The 19,650-nt window shown below is 60.6% G+C and overlaps 2 protein-coding genes across 2 annotated transcripts in view; one reads left to right on the forward strand and one right to left on the reverse strand.

Moving 5' to 3' along the window:
* ENH_00066180 (hypothetical protein, conserved) overlaps nt 1–9,582 on the forward strand; it is a gene marked incomplete at both ends in the record, with an annotated part of 11,487 nt that extends 1,905 nt beyond the window's left edge. Inside the window, 6 exons of the mRNA XM_013582281.1 lie at nt 170–260; nt 580–683; nt 775–904; nt 1,369–1,563; nt 1,922–5,812; nt 6,140–9,582. Coding sequence (XP_013437735.1) covers nt 170–260; nt 580–683; nt 775–904; nt 1,369–1,563; nt 1,922–5,812; nt 6,140–9,582 — 7,854 coding nt within the window. The remainder of the gene's footprint in view (nt 1–169; nt 261–579; nt 684–774; nt 905–1,368; nt 1,564–1,921; nt 5,813–6,139) is intronic.
* Nucleotides 9,583–10,217: 635 nt separating this feature from the next.
* ENH_00066190 (hypothetical protein, conserved) lies at nt 10,218–19,322 on the reverse strand (the record flags this gene model as incomplete). The annotated part of the gene is made up of 10 exons (XM_013582282.1): nt 10,218–10,378; nt 10,904–11,026; nt 11,209–11,332; nt 11,702–11,857; nt 12,121–12,239; nt 12,416–12,479; nt 12,848–12,958; nt 13,066–13,180; nt 13,367–13,403; nt 13,559–19,322. The coding sequence occupies 10 exons, from the start codon at nt 19,320–19,322 to the stop codon at nt 10,218–10,220; spliced, it is 6,774 nt and encodes a 2,257-aa protein (XP_013437736.1).
* Between the last annotated feature and the right edge of the window lie 328 nt (nt 19,323–19,650).

A 19,650-nucleotide genomic window follows, 5' to 3' on the forward strand; every position in this document is an offset into this window, starting at 1 on the left:
AGTGCAGCAGCTGCAGGCTCACGCGGAGCTGCTGCTGCTGGGGGGTGGCTTGAGTTAGCCTGAGGGTAGCAGCTGGGCTGAGGGGAAAAGAAAGGTGGGGGTAAACAGCAAACAGCAGCAGCAGCAGCAGCTCGGGAGAAGCAGCAGCTTTGGTGCTGCGCTGCTGCAGGAGAAGTGCCTCAAAGAGCCCAGCAAGACTTGCTGCTACGAGCTGCGGTGGGCGAGCCGCGAAGTGCTGGCGCAGCGCAAGGAAATAGCAGGTAGCTGCTGGCAGCAGGCTGCTGCTGCTGCTGCTGCTGCTGCTGCTGCTGCTGCTGCAGCTGATTGGGTTTTTGCCTTTCCCTTCTCCTGCGTCACCTCTGGCTGCCCGCGGGGCGTTCTGCATTTCCTTCACAAGTTTCTTTCTTGATCGAACCCAGAAGCAGCACAAACCCTCTCCCAGCTGCTGCGCTGCTGCGCCGCCATGCTGCTGCGCTGCTGCGCTGCTGCGCCGCCATGCTGCTGCGCTGCTGCGCTGCTGCACTGCTGCGCTGCTGCGCTGCTGCGCCGCCATGCTGCTGCGCTGCTGCGCTGCTGCAGGCCAGGCCGGGGAAGGGGTCTACATTTGCTTCGCTTCGCAGCAGCTGTACAAGTCTTTGGAAGTTTTTTCTTTGCCGGAACTGCAGCGGCTTCCTTTGGAGGAGGTGAGGGCGAGCTGGCTGAGGCGCTGGCTGGGCCGCAGGACCTGGCCTGTGCAGCTTTCTTGAATGGAGTGGAAACTTGAACTTTTTTCAGGTTTTTTTGCATCTCGTGGCCGATCTTCCGGATAAAAACACCGAAAATGCCCTTTTTTGCCTCGCTAATGCTCCAAATCCACCTGACGCATGCAAAACTTTCCAAACTATTTGCAACTTGGAAGCAGCCGGTGCGCGGGAGCTGTTCACGGAAACTTGAATTTCAGTTCAGTTCATTTCATCCCATTTCTTTTCATTTCCTTTCTTTTCACTTCATTTCTCTTTGTTTATTTCCATTTCATTTCTTTTGATATCTACGCCTTCGTTTCGTTTCGTTGCATTTAATTGCCTTTCATTTCATTTGATATCATTTGGTTTCATTTCATTTCATTTCATTTCATTCCGTTTCATTTCGTTTCAGTTCATTCCACTTCGTTTCATTTCCATCTTCCTTCATTTTCTTTCCCTTTCTTTCGTGTCCTTTCATTTAATTTCAGATTACACTTCATTTCCTTTTATTTTGTTCCTTCTTCCACACTCCCCACTTCATTTCATTCCATTTACTCCGTTTTGTTTCAATTCTTTCGCTTTCACCTCTCGAACTTTTGCATTTACCATTAAGTCTTTGTTGGTTTTTCATTTTTTGCTTCTGCAGGCGCTCTTGAGCTCGGATCGCCGTCTTTTCCGTTTTCGCGTTTGACTTCGCTGGGCCACTTGGCTTTGCTGCTGGCTTTGCCAGTAAATGCTGCTCGCCTGCTGCTTTTTTCCGCAGCACTTGGAGTTTTGCCTGCGGGCTTGTGGGCTGCTGCGCTGCTCCTCAGCAGCAGACCCACGGTCTTCGAACTCCACCGTGAGACTCCGGGCTCCGCAGCGCCTCCTGCGCTGCTGCTTTGCTGCAGCAGCTCCGCTGCTTTGCTGCAGCAGCTCTGCTGCTTTGCTGCAGCAGCTCTGCTGCTTTGCTGCAGCAGCTCTGCTGCTTTGCTGCAGCAGCTCTGCTGCTTTGCTGCAGCAGCTGTGATGCTTTGCTGCAGCAGCTCTGCTGTTTTGCTGCAGCAGCTCTGCTGTTTTGTTGCAGCAGCTCTGCTGTTTTGCTGCAGCAGCTCTGCTGCAGCAGCTCTGCTGCTGCCCTCCCTGAAGCTTGCTGCAGAGGGGTGCAGCTTGTGGCTTTTGCTGCGGCTTTCTGTGGGGTGGCAATGCTGTTTCTGCAGCAAGAGGCGGCAAGTCAGCAGCGCTTTCCGACTTGGAAATTTTGCGAAGAATTGCAGCTCGTTCCAAAAGGCTTGCTGCTGCGAGCTGCAGCAGCAGCAGCCTCTTTCCCTGGGCTGCTGAGGCGGCACAGCGAAGCCGCAGCAGCTCTGGCACAGCGCCCGAGCGCTGGGGCCCTCCCCGGGGCTCAACAGGGCCCCCGGCTGCTGCTGCTGCTGCTGCTGCTGCTGCTGCTGCTGAGGCAGCCAGCAGCTCCAGCAGCTGCATCTGGGGGCAAGCCATTCCGTGCGACATCTGCGTGGATGTCGTTGCGCTGCTGCTGCTGCACCGCCGCCATGGGGAGCGCCTGAAGCTGCTGCTGCAGAGCCACTGCACTGACTGCGCCGCAGCGCAGCACCAGAAAACACAGCAGCAGCAGCAGCAGCAGCAGCAGCAGCGAGGCAGGAGGCGACAGCCGTTTTGCAGGGAACTGCAGCTGCTGGAGCTGGCTTTGGAGGAGAGCGGCGTGTCAGTGCCAGGAGTAGCTGAAGTGGCATTTCATTACTTCGACTTATCCAAAAAGCTGCTGCAGTCAGGCCTTTTGCCTTTCCCGGGGGCCTCCAGAGCAATTCCAAACTCCCTGCGGGGGCCCGGGGCCCCCCCGGCTGCAGCCGGGGGCCCCGAGAAAGCCTGGGGCCCCCTAGGGGCCCCGGGGCCCCTGGGGGGGCCCCCGGGGGCGCCTCTGGGGGGACCCCCGGGGGGGCCCCCGGGGGGGCCCCTGGGGGGGCCCCTGGGGGGCCCCCCGGGGGGGCCCCTGGGGGGCCCCCTGGGGGCCCCGGAGGCCGTGGAGCGTCTTGTGTGGCGGCTGCAGCTGTCGCTGGGCGCTGCGTGGATGCCTTTTGGGTTTGGGAAGTGCGAAGACTGTCTTCCCCTCAGCTTTCCGGATTTGGGGCTGAGAGCCAACTCGCACTTCGTCTTCGACGTTTTGTGCCACGAGGCCTTTCGAGAGCGGCCGGAACTCCGGAGCCGCGCGGCAGTCCTGGAAGCTGCAGCGCAGCGCGCAGCCCCAGCAGCAGCAGCAGCAGCAGCAGCAGCAGCAGCAGCGGCGGCAGCGGCGGCGGAGGCCCCGCGCCCTTGGGGCTGCGCCGCCGAGGAAGGCAGGCCGGCTGCGGGTGCGGGCGCAGCAGCAGGGACCACTGCAGCAGCAGCAGCAGCAGCAGCAGAGACCAGTGGACCACCCACGCGCCGGACTACTGGACCCCCGGAAGCAAGGACCAGTGGACCACTAGCAGCAGCAGGGACCAGCGGAGCAGCAGCAGCAGCCGCAGGGACCCGTGGACCACCAGCAGCAGCCGCAGGGACCAGTGGACCCGCAGCAGCAGCAGCAGGGACCAGTGGCCCCGCAGCAGCAGCAGAGTCCCGCGGGCCGGCGAGGAAGCGGCCTCGGGCGCTGCAAAGCTCTGCTGCAGCAGCAGCAGCAGCAGCAGCAGCAGCAGCAGCAGCCCAGGGGGGGCCCCCTGGAGTGTGGGGCCCCGGGTGTCTCTGCAGCTTGGCGTTTGCTGAAGGCTCTTCGGAAACGCCTTCTCTTCGCCAAGGCCATTTGGAAGAAGAGGCGCTGCTGCTGCTGGGGACTGCAGCAGCAGCGCACGAGCAGCGGTGGTCTCAGTGGTACTTCGCGAGGGAGCTGCAGCTGCTGCTGCGCTGCAGCAGCAGCCTGCGCTCGCGCCTGCTGCTTGCTGCTGCGCTGCTGCAGAAGGCCGCCCCCCCTCCCCTGCTGCCAGCAGCGCAGCAGCCGCAGCTGCTGGTCAGCAGCTCTTTCCGGACTTGGATGCTTCAGCAGCAGCAAACGCATGCAAAGCTTTTGCAAGAATTCAGCAGCCTGCAGCCCCGCCTGGGGGCCTGCGGGCTGCTGCTGGGGGCCCCCAGCAGCAGCGCGGGGGCCCCAGGCCCGGGGGGCCCCAGCGGGGGCCCCGCAGGCAGCGAAGAGGGGGCCCCTGTGCTGCAGCAGGAGCTGCTGCGGACTGCGCGGGCGCTGGATGCTTTTGCTGCTAAGCTGCTTCTGTTCTGCTGCAGCAGCAGCAAAACTTGGCAGCTGGCGCAGGCGCTGCATGCAGCAGTGGCGCAGCAGCGCGGGGCTGCGCAGCTGCTGCTGCAGGCGCAGCAAGGCAGCTGGTCTGCTGCTGCTGCAGGCCCTGCGCTGGCGGCCGTGGACAGGGCCCGAGCAGCTCTTGCTGCTGCTGCTGCAGCGCCGCAGCTCGCAGCGCAGCTCGCCAGCAGCTTAAGTCCTTTTGCTTTTTTTTCTCTCAGTGTGAAGCCCCAGCTGCAGCCAGCGGACTTGCTGCAGTTCGAGGGCTGGGCTTTTGGCTTCAGCGACCCCTTTGCCCCGCTGCAGCAGCAGCTGCAGCAGCTGCAGCAGCTGCTGCAGCCCCTTCTCGGCAGCAGCAGCCGCGCGCTGCTGCCCACCGACCTCCGGGGCGTCGCCGAGGCTGTGCAGAAGCTCAGCAGCAAACCCCAGAGGCAGGCCACGCAGCGGAAGCAGGAAGCAGCAGCCTGCAGCTGCTGCAGCAGCTGCAGCAGCTGCAGCAGCTGCAGCGGCTGCAGCAGCTCGGAGCAGCCCAAAGGCTGGGGCTTCCTGCAGTGCCGGGAGGCCGTAGAAGCCCTGGCAGCAGCTGCAGCAGCAGCGCTAAGTCAAAGACAGCTGGGGGCCCCCGGGGGCCCCCAGCAGCCTGCAGCTGAGGGCAGCAGCGGGGGCCTCAGCGAGCTGCTGGCAGCAGCAGCCGCGGCGACGCAGGCGGTGAGCTCCCACAGACGCAGTTGCAGCAGCTGCAGCAGCAGCAGCAGCAGCTGCGGCAGCAGCAGCTGCTGCAGCAGCAGCTGCTGCTGGCGTCCGCAGCCCCGAGAGCGCAGGGCCCAGCTGCTGGTCTTCGGAGACAGCCGCAGGAGAGCCCTTTTGCAATGGCTGCAGAGAGCAGCAAAAGGCTTCGGGCTGAAGGGCCTTTTGGGGAAGCAGCAGCAGCAGCTGCGGGGCCCCGAGCTGCGCTGCTGCGGCCAGCCGCTGTGGGCCTCTTTGCTGCTGCCCTTGGCCCAGCAGCAGCAGCAGAACTTCGGGGCCCCCGGGGGCCCCCTTTTGCTGCCCCCGACTCAAGAGGTGCTGCTGCAGCCAGCGGAGACGGCTGCTGCAGCCACGCGCAGGCTGCTGCTCAAACAGCAGCAAGAGCGGGGCCAGGCGCAGCAGCAGCAGCAGCAGCAGCAGCAGCAGCAGCAGCTGCTGCTGTTGGACCTGGCAAAGCCCGATATGAGGGACAAGCCCGCCGCACTGGCTGCTGCTGAAAAGCCAGGAGAAAGCCAAACACCTCTTGGGCCGGGACAAGGGGGCCCCTGGAGGGGCCCCTGGGGCCCCGAGGCCCCTTCCAAGGTGGGGGGGCCCCCAATGGGAAGCACAAAGGGCACTCCCAGGGCCCCCCCCCTCCTTAAGGCCAAGACTGAGGGTTTTGGGGGCCCCGGGGGCCCTGGGGGCCCTGACACGGGGTTGGGTGCTGCTGCTGCTGCTGCTGCTGCTGCTGCTGCTGCTGCTGCCTATGGGGGCAGCAGCCCAGCCGTGGGCGGCGGGGGCCCCAGGGGGCCCCCAAGGCGGGGCCCCCGGGGGCCCCCTGGGGGCCCCGGGGGGCCCCCTGGGAGCCAGGAGGCGCCAGAGGCGCAAGACGAGGGCTTTTGCTGCAGCCCTTGGAGCCGTTTCTTGAGGGCCTTGTTGGCCACAGACGCAGAGAACAGCAGCCGTACACCCCAGCAGCAGCAGCAGCAGCAGCAGCAGCAGCAGCAGCAGCAGCAGCAGCGGCAGCAGCCCAGCACGGCGCGCGTTTTCAAGATATCAGAGCAGTCTGTGCTGCACAGCAACGGCCCCTTTTACCCAGAAAGTGGGGCTGCTGCTTCGACTCCCCCAGCGACTTTTCGCAGCGTTTTGCGGCAGCTGCAGCAGCCCGCATGTGTCTTTCTTTTGCTGCTGCAGCAGTGCTGCTGCAGCAGTGCTGCAGCAGCATTTTGCTGCCTTTGAGCTCCTTTTGCTGCATGTCGAGCTCTCTTGTGTCTGGCTTTCAGGTGCTGCTTTCTGTGTGCTTTATTTCTTATTTTGGGATGTCTTTTGCTGCTGCAGTTGAGATCCTTGAGCTGCATTCGTGGCGTTTGCTGCTGCACTTGGGCTGCAGTTGCTGCTGCAGTTGGTTTGCTGCTGCTTGCTGCTGCAGACTACTCGCGGGAGTTTCTGCTGCTGAGCCTCAAAGAGTGGAGCCCGGAGGCCGGCCTTGGCAGCGGGATTGCAGAAGCTGAGGCAGCTTCTTTGCTGCCGCCGCTGCAGCACTTGGAGGAGCTTCTCCTTTTGCTGCTGTCGCCGGCGGTCTGTGTCTTCTTGGGGAAGAGCTGCTTCTGCTGCTGCTGCTGCTGCTGCCCCTGCAACCCCGCGGGGAAGCAGCAGCAGCCGCAGAGCAGCGCCCGGGGCAGCGGCTGCTGCAGCAGCAGCCCCAGCGCTTGCAGTGCTGCAGCAGCAGCAGCAGCAGCAGCAGCAGCAACTTCTTGCTGCTGCTTCTGCCTGCGGGGCGCAGTCTGCTACGCCGTGGTGTCCTTCGGGGGCTTTCGGGAGTTCGGCTGGGTGCCCCGCTTTCTGTGGAAAGCAGCAGACTTGCAGCTGCTGAAGGCAGCCCGAGCAGCAATTGCTGCTGCCTTCGAGCTCCCGAATCTTCGCAGCAGCAGCAGCGTGGCTGCTGGCAGCAAGGAGCACCCCGCTGCTGCTGCAGGAAGCAGCAGCAGGGGCGTGGCTGCTGGCAGCAAGGGGCGCCCAGCTGCTGCTGCAGGAAGCAGCAGCAAGGAGCGCCGCGCTGCTGCTGCAGGAAGCAGCAGCAGGGGCGTGGCTGCTGGCAGCAAGGAGCGCCGCGCTGCTGCTGCAGGAAGCAGCAGCAAGGAGCGCCCCGCTGCTGCTGCAGGAAGCAGCAGCAAGGAGCGCCGCGCTGCTGCTGCAGGAAGCAGCAGCAAGCACTTGGGCGCTCCCTGGAAAGCGGGGGAAAGCAGCGGGAGCGAAGCCGCAAGTGAGGCAGCAGCAATTCAAAATAATGGAGAAGAAGAGAGTGGGGAGTGGGCCGGAGAAGCTGCTGCTGGTTCAGCCCTCGAGGGTTTGCTGCAGCAGCTGCTGCGCCCCAAGCCGCGGCTGCAGCACAAGCAGCAGCTAGCAGCCGCCGCGGCCTCTGCGCCTCTGCGCGAAAGAAAAACAAACTCAGAAAAGACTCCAAGAGAACAGCAGCAGCAGCAGCAGCAGCAGCAGCAGCAGCAGCAGCAGCAGCAGCAGCAGCTTCCCCCCGGCGGCGCCGCCCGCTGCTGGGCCGCGCTGGACCTTGCGAAGCAGCAACAAAGGCAGCAAGGGGGGCCCCCAGGGGTTTTGCTGCTGCTGAGGACTTTTGACTTGGAAGGCAGCGAAGTGGGGGCCCCCGGAGAGGCCCTGACACTGGCCAGCGGCGGAGTTCAAGTTCGGGGGGAGGGGGGGGAGCAGCAGCAAAAGAGCCGCAGGACAGCAGCTGCTGCTTCTGCTGCTGCTGCTGCTGCTGCTGCTGCTGCTGCAGATCCTCTTGCTGCTTCCATTGCTGAAGCGCTGCAGCAGCAGCAGGCCCCGCAGGCGCCCCAGACGGCCACGCTGCCCGAGGGCGCTGGGCCCAGCATGTGGGGGCTGCCTGCTGCCTGTTTGCTGCTGCTGCAGCGGCCGCAGCTGCCTGCGCTTTCCGCGCTGCAGCAAGAAGCTGGCTGGAGAAGCCTGCCTGCAGCAGCGCTGCCGCACTGGGCGGGGCAGCTGCTGCTGCAGTGCGCCAACAGCTGCTGCAGAGTCCCGCTGGGGCTGGTTGGGGACTTGCAGCGAATTTCTGCTGCTCGCCTGCCCCCCGGGGCTTCCCCGTGGGCCAAACTGGCTTTCAAGTACATCTTTGAAGAGCTGCGGGCCCCAGCAGCAGCAGCAGCAGCAGCAGCAGCAGCAGCAGCAGGGCCTCCCTGGGGGAGGTCTGCTGCAGCGAGGAGAGGCTCCGCCGGCGCGCAGGAGGCGCTGCTGCAGTGGCTGCAGGAGGCAGCAGTGCTGGGGCCTGCTGCAGCAGCAGAGATCCGGAAAGCCACAGAAGAAACACAAGAGCCCGAGCTGTGGGTGCTGGACTGCAGCAAAATTGCGGAGAAGCTGCAGAGGGAGTGCAAGACTTGCTGGGGGGAGGGGCAGCGCGCTGCTGCAGCAGGAAGCTGCTGCAGGCCAGCTGCAGCAGCAGGAAGCTGCTGCAGCAGCTGGCCCTGCGTGCTCAGCTGCTGCTTCTGCTGCCAGCTGGTGCCGCTGCTGGACGACGCGGAAACTTCGCTGGCGAAGCTGCGGCTGGAAAGCCGGCTGCTGCTGACTCCGTCGAGCCTGGCCTTCGTGCGGGGCTACCTGCAGCCGCTGCTGCGGGTGCGGCAGCGGCTGCAGCAGCTGCTGCAGCAGCTGCTGCGGCGGCAGCAAGAAGAGGCTTCGGCGGCTGGGCAGTGTCAGTGCTGCGGGCGCTGCAGCAGCAGCAGCAGCTGCTGCTGCTGCTGCTGCAGCGGCAAGAGCGCAGCAACGCTGGCGCAGCAAAACCGCCGGAAGCAGCAGCAAAGCCTCGCAGTGGACAAGTTCCTCGGCTGGGCGCTCTGCGGCGGCCCCGTGCGGCACCTGGTGGGCTTCGGCGTGTTCAACTTCCGAGTCTTCCCGCCGGACTCTCTCGTGGACGTCGGCGGCCACACGGAATCTCAAAGAGTTTTCTTTTGGAGAATATTTTCCGCAAATTCAATTCCGAGAAGTCCGCAGGACTTCCCGCAAGACTTCCCGCCAGCGCCGCGCGCGGCGCCGCTGCTTTCCTTCCGGGAAGCGCTGGAGCTGGGCCGGCGGGAAAGCGCCGGGGAAAGCTTTCCCTCCGGCGTTTCTGAGGACTTGGAAACTTCTAAAACGTTTTTTGCTGCTGCTAAGTTCATTCGAAACTTCGAAAGAGAAGTTCCCGAAGAAGACTTGAACTCTTCGTTCAAGTTCGCCCAACACCTCGCTGGCCTCCTCGCCAGGCGCTGCAGCCAAATGGCCCGACAGCCCCTCCTGCGGGCCCCGGAAGTGCAGCAGCAGTTCTCCCTCGAGTTCTGGGGCGCCGGCAGCTGGGCTGCGGGGGGAGGCAGTTTGCTGCAGCAGCAGCAGCAGCAGCAGCAGCAGCAGCAGCAGCGGCGGCAGCAGGGAACAGACGAAATAAGTCTAAACGAATTCCTGCAGACTTTGCTGCGGCCCGAGGCCCCCCACCTGCGCAAGGCTCTGGTCCCGGGCGACCTTTTTGACTGGCAGCAGCTGCTGCTGCAGCAGCAGCGGGAAGCTCTTCGCCGGGAAAGGGAAGCTGCTGCTGCTGCTGCAGCAGCAGCTTCTGCTGCTGCTGCTGCTGCTGCAGACTGGAGAAACGGAAAATGGACTTCAAGTCCGGCTCTGGAGGAAGAGGCCACGCACTGGCGCTGGGCAGCAGATGCTGCAGACCTGCAGCAGCAGCGAGCAGCAGCAAGGGCTGCGCAGCAGCAGCAGCAAACCTGGGAAAGGGAAAGGGAGCTTCAAAAGCTCAAGGAAAGAAGAAGACAACTCGAAAGAGAGGCCCTGCAGCCTCCAAACCTCCACGACTTCTTTTTTTCTTGAAGTAAAATTTTCTTGAAGTCCCATTTTTCTTGAAGTCCCATTTTTCTTGAAGTCCCAACCCAACTGGCTTTCCTCATTTCACTTTTTTTTAATTTCGAAATTTCGAAATAACCACTGAGCTGCAAGGCCGCCACTAGAGTGCAGCCAGAGCTGCCCCGAGGTGGACTCTAGGGCTTTAACAAACCCTAAACCCTAAACCCTAAACCCTAAACCCTAAACCCTAAACCCTAAACCCTCCTAAACCGCCTACCCCGTAAACCCTCGTAGCTGCGAGCCTCCGCTACCAGTTGCAAGATTAGCAGAAGACGCCGCGGAGAAGAGCGGCGGCCGTCGTCAGTTGGCTGATTTTGAAAAATGAAAATTCAAATCGGAAAGCCATTGAGAAGCTGCCTTACTGAACACAAATGCAGAAGCTGCTGCTGCAGCGAGAATGGCCGCAGGAGTGAACTCTTGAAAGTGCGCTGCTGCTGCTGCTGCTGCTGCGGCGGCGAGCTGCTGCTGCTGCTGCTGCAGCTGCAGCAGACAGCAGCCCGAGGCATTCTCAGCAGCGGAGCAGCAGCAAGAGGAGCCTCAGCAGCGGAGCAGCAGCAAGGGGAGTCTCAGCAGCAGAGCAGCAGCAAGGGGAACTCTCCAAACTAAACAAACCCCGGGGGCTGCTGCTGCTGCTGCTGCTGCTGCTGCTGCTGCTGCTCCTGCGGCCCGGCAAATCGGCCGCGCTCGCTGGGCCCCTGCTGCAGCGCGAAGCAGCTGCTCTGCTGCAGCATGCGCTGCGCTGCTATGCTGCTGGTCTTGCTGCCTGCAACAAAAGGAACGTGCACGGAGTTGAAGCCTTCGCGCCAAACTTCGCAATTTAATGAACTGCTGCTTTCTCCTCGGCTGTGTGGAGAGGACGCTTGGCGAGCTGCGGTGTCTGTACACCGCGGCCGCGGCCCGCCCAGTTCGTTCTGCTGCGCCTCTCGGCTGCAGCCGCGGCTTCTTGCAAGTTCGCAAACTGGCCCATTGTGTTGTTCTGCAAATAAAAAGAAATTTGTTTTCAAAAAGAATCCAAAGCTCTTCAGAAGCTCTCGGGAAGACCTCCTGCAAAGCCCAGACTCAGTCTCGGCTTTCTTGCAAAAAAGAACGCTGCGCAGCAGCCAGCTGCTTCTTTCTGCCTGCTTCTGCCTCCCGCTGCTGCTGCTGCTGCTGCTGCTGCTGCTGCTGCTGCTGCTGCTGCTGCTGCTGCTGCAGCTGGCTCCGAGATCCCGCTAGAGACTCTGCTTCTGCTGCTTCGGTGGCTCTTACTGATCGCTTTGCTTGGCTTTTGCCTACTCAGCCCACCCACCGCTCGCGCGTGGCTCGTTTTGGCGGCGATCTCCGGACTCCCTCAGCGCGATCTCCCGGTAAACTTTGCGGATCGACAAATTCACAATTCGGAAGTACTCTTGCATTTGCGAGTCCGAGAGCTCTGCATGCAAACAGCAGCACGGACGCAGCAGCAGCTGCATGCTGCTGGCAGCAACTGCTTGCTGCTGGCAGCAACTGCTTGCTGCTGGCAGCAACTGCATGCTGCTGGCAGCAACTGCATGCAAAAAGAATTTTCGAAAACAAAAAAACAAAAAAAAACAAAAAAAACAAAAGACAGCTCACCCGCGTAGTTCGCGTCGCCGTTCAGAAAGAGCAGCCGGCGAAGTTTGTCTTCGAGGTTTCTTTCAATTGCAATGAGCCTTTGGAGGTCCACGTCGTAGCTGTTGACTTGCTGAGTCATAATTCCCTGAAGAAGATTTAATTTCAGCACAAGTCCGCGAGAGTTGCGGAATTCGCTGAGACGGAGAGCTTTCCGAGAAGAATAAAAAGAAATGACCAACACTTTTCCAAGACTCACTTGCAACTTCTTGCAAAAACGAAAAAGAAATGAAACTTTTCCAAACTCACTTGCAAGTTCTTGTAATAACAAAAAAGAAATGCGCAAATACTTTTCAAAAACCCACTTGCAACTTCTTGCAAAAACAAAAAAGACATGAAACTTTTCCAAACTCACTTGCAAGTTCTTGCAAAAACAAAAAAGAAATGAAACTTTTTTCAAAACTCACTTGCAAGTTCTTTCAAAAACAAAAAAGAAATGAAACTTTTCAAAACTCACTTGCAACTTCTTGTAGGCCTTCTTGTACTGACAGTGCACTGCCCGAATGTGCTCCAAGTCCTCCCCAAGAGCTTTCACTTCTTGCAAAACTGACTCTTGAACAGCAGCGCATTCGTCGGGGCCAATCCTCGCCACGGGTTCTTCAGGAATTGCAAACTGCAGCAGCAATCCGCAGCAGCAATCCGCAGCAGCAATCAGCAGCAGCAGCAGCAGCAGCAGCAGCAGGCAGCAGCAGCAGTCCGCAGCAGCAAAAGGACTGCAGCAGGAGCCGCCGCGACGCAGCCACGGCGCATTCTTCGAGCAGTTGAATTCAAGAAAATGAATTTATTACTTTTAATGTCTTTAAATGCGTTTTTTATTTTTTAAAAGCAGTTTTAAATGCTTTAAAAAATAAAAACCCAAATGCTCAAAACACTCACAGAAGACTTCGGCTCAGGAAGGCAATTCGAAGAGTAAGGCAAAAGCTGCTTCGGCTTTTTGCGGCTGTCTTCCGAGCGGCCCGCTCGCTGGGCCTGCACGACTGTCAGCTTGTACTGGGCTGCAGCAGCAGCAGCAGCAGCAGCAGCAGCAGCAGCAGCAGCAGCAGCAGCAGCACACAAAAAGGACAATTATGGGAAATTAAAAGCTTTTAAAAAGGCACTTGTCCTTTTCAAGAGCAAGATGACTCTGCACACACTCAGGCGGCCACGCTGCATGCATGCAGCTGCTGCGCACTTCCTTCGAGTTCCTGCGCAAGTTCTTCGAGTTCGTCCACAGAACACGGCTGCAGGTCTTGGGCCTGAGTTGCAAAAAACCGCAAGAACAAGAGACCAAAAGGCTGCTGCAGCGCAGCAGCAGCCCGGGGCTCTTTCTGCTTGCTGCAGCGCAGCAGCAGCCCGGGACTCCTTCTGCTTGCTGCAGCGCAGCAGCAGCCCGGGGCTCTTTCTGCTTGCTGCAGCGCTGCTGCAGCGCAGCAGCAGCCCGGGGCTCTTTCTGTTTGCTGCAGCGCAGCAGCAGGCTGGGCTCTTTCTGCTTGCCATTCATGTTCTCTACTCTTCCCTTCTGCTGCAAAGAAGGCCGCCCAGCACTTCCCGAACGGGGCAAAGTGATTGAAGATTAAAAGATTAAATTAAAGATTAATCCGATTAAAAATTAAAAATGAATTACCGTTAAGACACTGAGGCGTTTTTCCACTTCTTGCATTTGCGTGTGGCGCCTTCCGTAGCAGACGCGGCAGTCCGCAGCTGTCTGCTGCAGCGAGCTGTGGACTTGATCGGCCTGCGGAAGTTTTGCAGCAGAAGATTCGCAAAAAGAGCGATCTCTAGCAGATTTAAAAAGAAAAATATAATTGAAATGAAATGAAATGGAAAAGAAAAGAAACGCACTGCTTTCAAAGCGCTGTAGTAGCTCGAAACTTCGTGCGACTGCACTTCCAGCTGCTGCTGCAGTGTATCGAGCTTTCCGCGCAGCTTGGCCAGCTTGTCGAGGGCAGTTGAGAGTCTGAAGATCAGTTCCAAAAACACTCCAAAAGAGTTCAAATCTTGCGAATTTTTGCCCCAAATGTGACAATAAAACAGAATAAAAGACAAATAACATGCAACAATCTTAAGAACTTCGAACTTGCACAAAAACTTGCACAAGACGCTGCTCCATGCTTGCTAGACAAGGGGAACTGGCGCCACTTACACCATCGAAGGATCTGTTTGCAAATCTTCTGGAATGCCTGCAGCTGCAGCAGAACAACAAAGAGAGCCAAAAATGTTGTTCTTATGAGTGATTATTTGAAAAATAACTTTTAAATTTTGAAAAATAACTTTTAAATTTGCCGAAATTCCAATTTCAGAACTTTTCCAAAACCAACAGTTCCCAAAGACCTACTGGTCTCTTTGTCGTCCGAAGTGTCCACGCTGGCCGTGCGGCTGAAGAAGCGGCCGCAAGGCGCTGGGGGGTGGAGGTTTTGCTGCCGGCCTGCTGCGGCGCTGCAGCACTCTCTGTCCTCCGGGCCATCTGCGTCTGCTGCTGCTGCTGCTGCTGCTGCTGCTGCTGCTGCTGCTGCTGCTGGGCCAGCGCCTCGCCGGGCCTCTGCCTGGAACTCGCCAATGCCGGAGCCCGTGATTGAGCGGACAATGTTCGAAGTTGAATTTGTGTGGCGAATTGAAGACCCCGGCAAAGCCCTGGGAGCTGAAGTCCTCGGGAGTTTGGCTCCGCCGTCCGTGCTGCTGCCGGGAAGCAGTTCTGCTGCTGCTGCTGCTGCTGCTGCTGCTGCGAGCTCGCTGCCGGGGGCGGGCCCCGTGCTGCGGCAGTTTGCTGCTGCTTGCTGCTGCGCCATCAGCATGGCTTGCTTCTCTTGTTCGAAGGCCTGGCGCTGCAGTTCAAGTCTTTCGCGCTGCTCCTTGAGCTGCTGCCTCTCGAGCTCGAGTTCTTCTCTTTCTTTGTTTTGCTGCTTCTCCAGCTCCTCCTGCCGGCGCCTGAGCTCCTCGCGTTCCTTCTCCTGCTGCTGCTGCTGCCTGTCTTGCTGCAGAGTCTCTTCTGCTGCGAGAGGGTACAGCGAGGAGGGCTGGAGCGTGGCGCGCTGCAGCTGCAGGGGGCCCTGGGGGCCCCCCTGCAGCTGGGCGTGGGGGCCCCCCCCCTGCCACTCGCTGCAGGAGAGCGTCTGCACGAGGGGCCCCTGCTGCAGCCCCTGCGGAGGGTACACCCGCTGCACGGGGGGCCCCACGAGGGCCCCCCCCGCGTCCAAGAAGCTGGTCGGGGACAAGAAGCCTTCGCCGGGGCCGTAGGCGAGGCCCCCGGGGCCCCCGGGGCCCCCGGGGCCCCCGGGGCCCCCGGGGGGGCCCCCGGGGCCCTCGCCCACGGCGGGGCGGTAGGCGGGGTGGGAGCTGATGGGCGAAGAGAAGATCCGCATGGGGGAAGCTGCGTAGCCCCCCGGGGGCAGCGGCACCACTGGGAGGCCCCCCTGCAGCCGGGGCCCCTCGACGGAGGCATAGGTGTCCACGGCCTGGCGGTCGCCAGCCAGGGGGCCCCCGGGGGGCCCCCCGGGGGGCCCCCCGGGGGCCCCCACCAGCCCCCACCCCGCGGCCGTGCACAGGGGGCACCTGCAGCCCGGCTTGTGCACGTAAGTCCGCAGCGCGGGCTTGGCTTCCTCGCGGGCAAAGCCCAGGGGCTCCCCGCAGGCCCAGGGCCTCCGCGGCTTCGGCATGCTGCTGAGTCCCGCGGCCCGAGGCCCCCCCGCTGCAGCGCAGCAGCAGCGCCCCGCGAGCCCCGCAGCAGCAGCAGCAGCAGCAGCAGACAGCCCCCGCGCCGCTGCGGCCTCCGGCGCAAACAGCGGAGCCTCCAGCGCTTGCTGCAGCGCCTGCTGCTGCTGCGCGCCCGCAGAACGCCCCCGCTGCAGCTCCGCCCGCGGCCCCGCAGCAGCAGCAGCAGCAGCAGCAGCAGCAGCAGCAGCAGCAGGCCCGCCGCTCGCCAGCGCCCCCCCCGAAGGGCCCTCGCCTTCTCCTCGGAAGTCTTCGCTTCCCAGCAGTTCTCCGCAGCTCCGCGGCAGCCGCCGCCTCTCTTCAGGGGAGAAACTCCTCAGCTGCAGAGTCCACAAAGACGAGGCAGACAGAACATTACCACAAAATAAACGAGGCAAGCTGCAAGCCAACGCAGGGTGCTGCTGCGCTAGTCGCTTCTCCACTGCGCCTTCGAAAGGGCCTGCGCCGGCCGCAGCAGCAGCCCCCACGCCCCCAGCAGCAGCAGCAGCAGCAGCAGCAGCAGCAGCGCGGGGCGCCTCCTTCTCCGCCAGCCCCAGCACTTCCAGCTTTTCTCTTCGCAAGTCCCGGCCCCCAGGCCTCCCCCGCCCCCGCAAGGCCGGCTTGTGCAGAGCCAGCTCCACTGCGCTCTCAAGAATGCGGTTCGTCTCCTCCATGCTCAAGGGCTTCAAGTGCACCGGAGCTTCCTGCTGCTGCTGCTGCTGCTGCTGCTGCTGCTGCTGCTGCAGCTGCTGCAGCTGCAGCGGCGCTTCGGGAGGCCTTTGGCGTGCCCGCGGCAGAGGCTTCCTCCTTGCAAACGGCAGCGAAAACGCCCGAGTTGAGTGGCCCGCAGCAGCTTCAGAAAGCCTCCACTCGGGCCCTTTTAATAAGCCTTCTCCGAATACCGCGCCAGAAGACAAGTCCGAAAGGCTTCTGGGCCCCAACTCGGGAATGAGGCGCGAAGAGCCCCCGCGATGCAGATTCAAGTCCGGCACGCTCCGCATGCGAAGCCCGCCAAAGTGGTCAAGACTTTCCCGTTGTTTCTTCGAAGACAATTCTTTTGCGAAGTCGATCTTGAGAGCCCTCGAACGCGGCTCCAGAAGAGCCGCCTGCTGCCCCCCTTTGGGCTCCGGCGGCAGGCCAGTTGAGCTGTCCAGGTTGCAGGAACAAGACTGAAATCCCTCGTCAGTGGACTCTGCGCTTTTGAACAGTTCACTGTTTTGAGTCAGCCTCCACCGAGAATCGCCTCTGTTGCCATCGGGGGCCCCGAACGACTCAGACCTCGGCGACTCTGAGAGATCCTGCAGTTCTTGAACGAGCCCTGGAAGTGTCTGGCCAGATGCTCCCTTGTCTTGACTTTGCTCTCCAGAAAAAGCACTCAGAAGCCTGGGGGGTTGTTGCGGCAGCTGCGAACGCCTGCTCGGACTTTTCAAGAGTTGCATGGCTTTCAGACTTGCATGGGAAGTGCTTCGCAGCCGTCCAGTCTGCATTCCGGAGCCCCTGAAAGGGAAGTTGGAGCTGTCCACTTCCGAAGAGTTTTCAAGTTCATTCGAGCCCTGCCGGCCTCGGCAATCGCGCTGAATAGCATGCTGGACTTGGCCGGCGCCATCGCCGTGCAGCACGGGGAACTCCTTGGCTGCCAGCAGTGTGTCGGCACCAGCGGGGAGGCTGCGAGACTCTTGCTGCAGCTGTTCTGCGATTTGCGCTTCTTCGAGCTCTGTTTGCTGCCGTGAACTTTCTCCGCGCGAGCGGCTTTCTGTGCAGCGGGTATTCCTTCCTGCGTCATGGCTTCGGCCTGCGCTGAGCTGCCTGCGGAGGCCTTCTCGAGAATCGGATGGATAATTGAAGTTGCAGGAATCGCACTGAGGGTTTGCGGCGACTTTATCCTCTTCAAAGAGCCCAGTTGGGTCCCGTCTTCGCTCTGTGGCTCCTTCAGAAGCAGCAGCAGCAGCCGCCCCGGCAGCCGCCGGGCTCCGCTGGCCACAAGGCTGCAGCGAGGTGTCAGTGGCCTCTGGAGGCGGGTGGCGAGCAGTGAACATCAAATGAGTCAAAGAGGAGAGCGCAGCAGCGAAGCCTCCCGCAGCAGACTGCTGCCTCTGTGCTGCTGCAGCAGCAGCACTGGGCAGCGCAGGACTTGGGTGGGAGCCGCTGCTGTTGGAAGAAGAGCTGCTGCCAGCAGCAAGCTGCTGCTGTTCCAGAGCTGCTTCCGCTTCTCCGACTTCAGTCTTCGCTGACGGCGCCAGCTCCCCCCTGCCACTGTTGCTGCTGCAGTGCAGCTTCTCTGGAGCTGCTTCCTCTTCTCCCGGCAAGTCCCCCTCTTCCGATTGGCTCCCACGTTTATCTGCAGGAATAACTCTGGAAGAAACCAAAACAAAAGGCGAAATTTGGCCCTGCATAGTTCCTGGTGAAACTGACTCACCGCCTACGCCGCTGAAGGCCGCGCTGCCGAATTCCCTACAGGAACTCCAAGTTTCGTAACTCGTGGAGTCTCTGCTGGGGCTTCTGCGGGATTCGCCGCTGCTGCTGCTGCTGCAGCTGCTGCTGCTGCTCCTGTCGGAGACGGAGCTGCAGGACTCGCTGCCGCTGCTGCACTCGTCGCTCTCGCTGCTGCTGCAGCTGCTGCTGCTGCTGCTTACTCCCCTTCTCCCGCTGCTGCCGCTTCCTTCGTTCTCAGAAGCAACACCGCTACTGCATGCAGAGCCACTAGCTGCCAAATGCCCGTCTCCCCTGCTGCTGGCTCCAAGGCCACGAGAGGCTCCCGGCGGCCCCGCGGGGGCTGTCTGCTGCTCCCTTGACTGATGCTCTCTAGAGGCTTCTCTGGAGCATCCTCGGCTATCCTCTTTCAAGTCCTCTTCCTGATGATCTTCTTTAATTTCGGTGGACAGCATCGGCTGCTTTCCCAGAAGCTCGCAAGGAGCCTCCTCGCGGGCAGATCGTGCTGCATCAGGAATTCCTGTCTCGTGGCTGCTGCAGTGCTGCTGAGGCTCAGGAATAGTGCAAGCCCGAGTATAAACAGGCTCTGCTGAAGCTGCTTGCTTCGGCTGCAGTTCATTTTTTGCTTCGCTTTCTTCTGACGAGGCGCTGGAGAATCTCTTCGACTTGCATTGCGCAATTCCAATTGGGGCGCCGGGCCACGGAACCCGCGAGATCTGCCGCGATCCAGCAAGCCGGCAGTCATGAAAATCCCGCGAAGTCTCCAAAGTGACGGACTCTCCACTGAATAATCGTTCTGCGCTGTTACTGAGCGATCTGGGGCCGCACTGGCCTGCTCCGGTGGAGTGCAGCTGCTCGAAAGGACGCGCAGGGCTCCAGTTTCTGGAAAGTTTGCCACTACTGGCAGTTCGACTGAAGGACTTTCTCCAACCGGCAAACTGTGGAGTTCCCATTGTGAAACGCTTCGAAGGAGTGAGGGGATCGGAGCACTGGCCTGCTGCGTCCTGAAAAGCGGTTCGCAAGTCCCCGAAACTGCTGCCAGTTCGTACAGGCTTCTTTGCTGTGATGCAACTTTTGGCATCTCTTCCTGGAAAACTGCTTTGTCTTCTCTGAGGCTTCTCAGTAGCTTCCACCATGCAAGCAGAGGTCGTCATCGGCTTCACCGACTCGCGCTGTTGTTCACACACGCCTGGAGAGCATTTTTCAGTAATTCTTTCCGCGCCTTCCGACGCATCCTGGAAGTTTCCAGTCTGCTCGCTGCTCTCTGCAGCAGATTCGAGAGAAGTCCAGAACGAGGGAGCCGCAGCAACAGGCATTTCTGAAGAACTTGAATTCCTGTCGCCTCGGCTTCTCTGCCGCTCTGCAGCCTCTCCAGCAGCAGACTGTTCACGAGAATGTGCAACTGAAACCTGGTGATCAGGCTTTTTAGGCTCTGTTTCCGCGCCTTCCGACGCATCCTGGAAGTTTCCAGTCGGCTCGCTGCTCTCTGCAGCAGATCCGAGAGAGGTCCAGAACGAAGGAGCCGCAGCCACAGGCATTGCCGAAAAACTTGAATTCCTGTCGCCTTGGCTTCTCTGCCGCTCTGCAGCCTCTCCAGCAGCAGATCGTTCACGAGAATGTGCAACTGAAACCTGGTGATCAGGCTTTTTAGGCTCTGTTTCCGCGCCTTCCGACGCATCCTGGAAGTTTCCAGTCGGCTCGCTGCTCTCTGCAGCAGATCCAAGAGAGGTCCAGAAAGACGAAACCGTAGCAACAGGCATTTCTGAAGAACTTGAATTCCTGTCGCCTTGGCTTCTCTGCCGCTCCGCAGCCTCTCCAGCAGCAGATCGTTCACGAGAATGTGCAACTGAAACCTGGTGATCAGGCTTTTTAGGCTCTGTTTCCGCGCCTTCCGACGCATCCTGGAAGTTTCCAGTCGGCTCGCTGCTCTCTGCAGCAGATTCGAGAGAAGTCCAGAACGAGGCAGCCGCAGCCACAGGCATTGCCGAAAAACTTGAATTCCTGTCGCTTTGGCTTCTCTGCCGCTCTGCAGCCTCTCCAGCAGCAGATCGTTCACGAGAATGTGCAACTGAAACCTGGTGATCAGGCTTTTTAGGCTCTGTTTCCGCGCCTTCCGACGCATCCTGGAAGTTTCCAGTCGGCTCGCTGCTCTCTGCAGCAGATTCGAAAGAGGTCCAGAAAGACGGAGCCGCAGCCACAGGCACTGTCGAAGAACTTGAATTCCTGTCGCCTAGGCTTCTCTGCCGTTCCGCAGCCTCTCCAGCAGCAGACTGTTCACGAGAATGTGCAACTGAAACCTGGTGATCAGGC

This window comes from Eimeria necatrix, genomic scaffold (genome assembly GCF_000499385.1).
Source record: "Eimeria necatrix Houghton genomic scaffold, Enh_scaff607, whole genome shotgun sequence".
NCBI classification, from domain to species: Eukaryota; Apicomplexa; class Conoidasida; order Eucoccidiorida; family Eimeriidae; genus Eimeria; species Eimeria necatrix.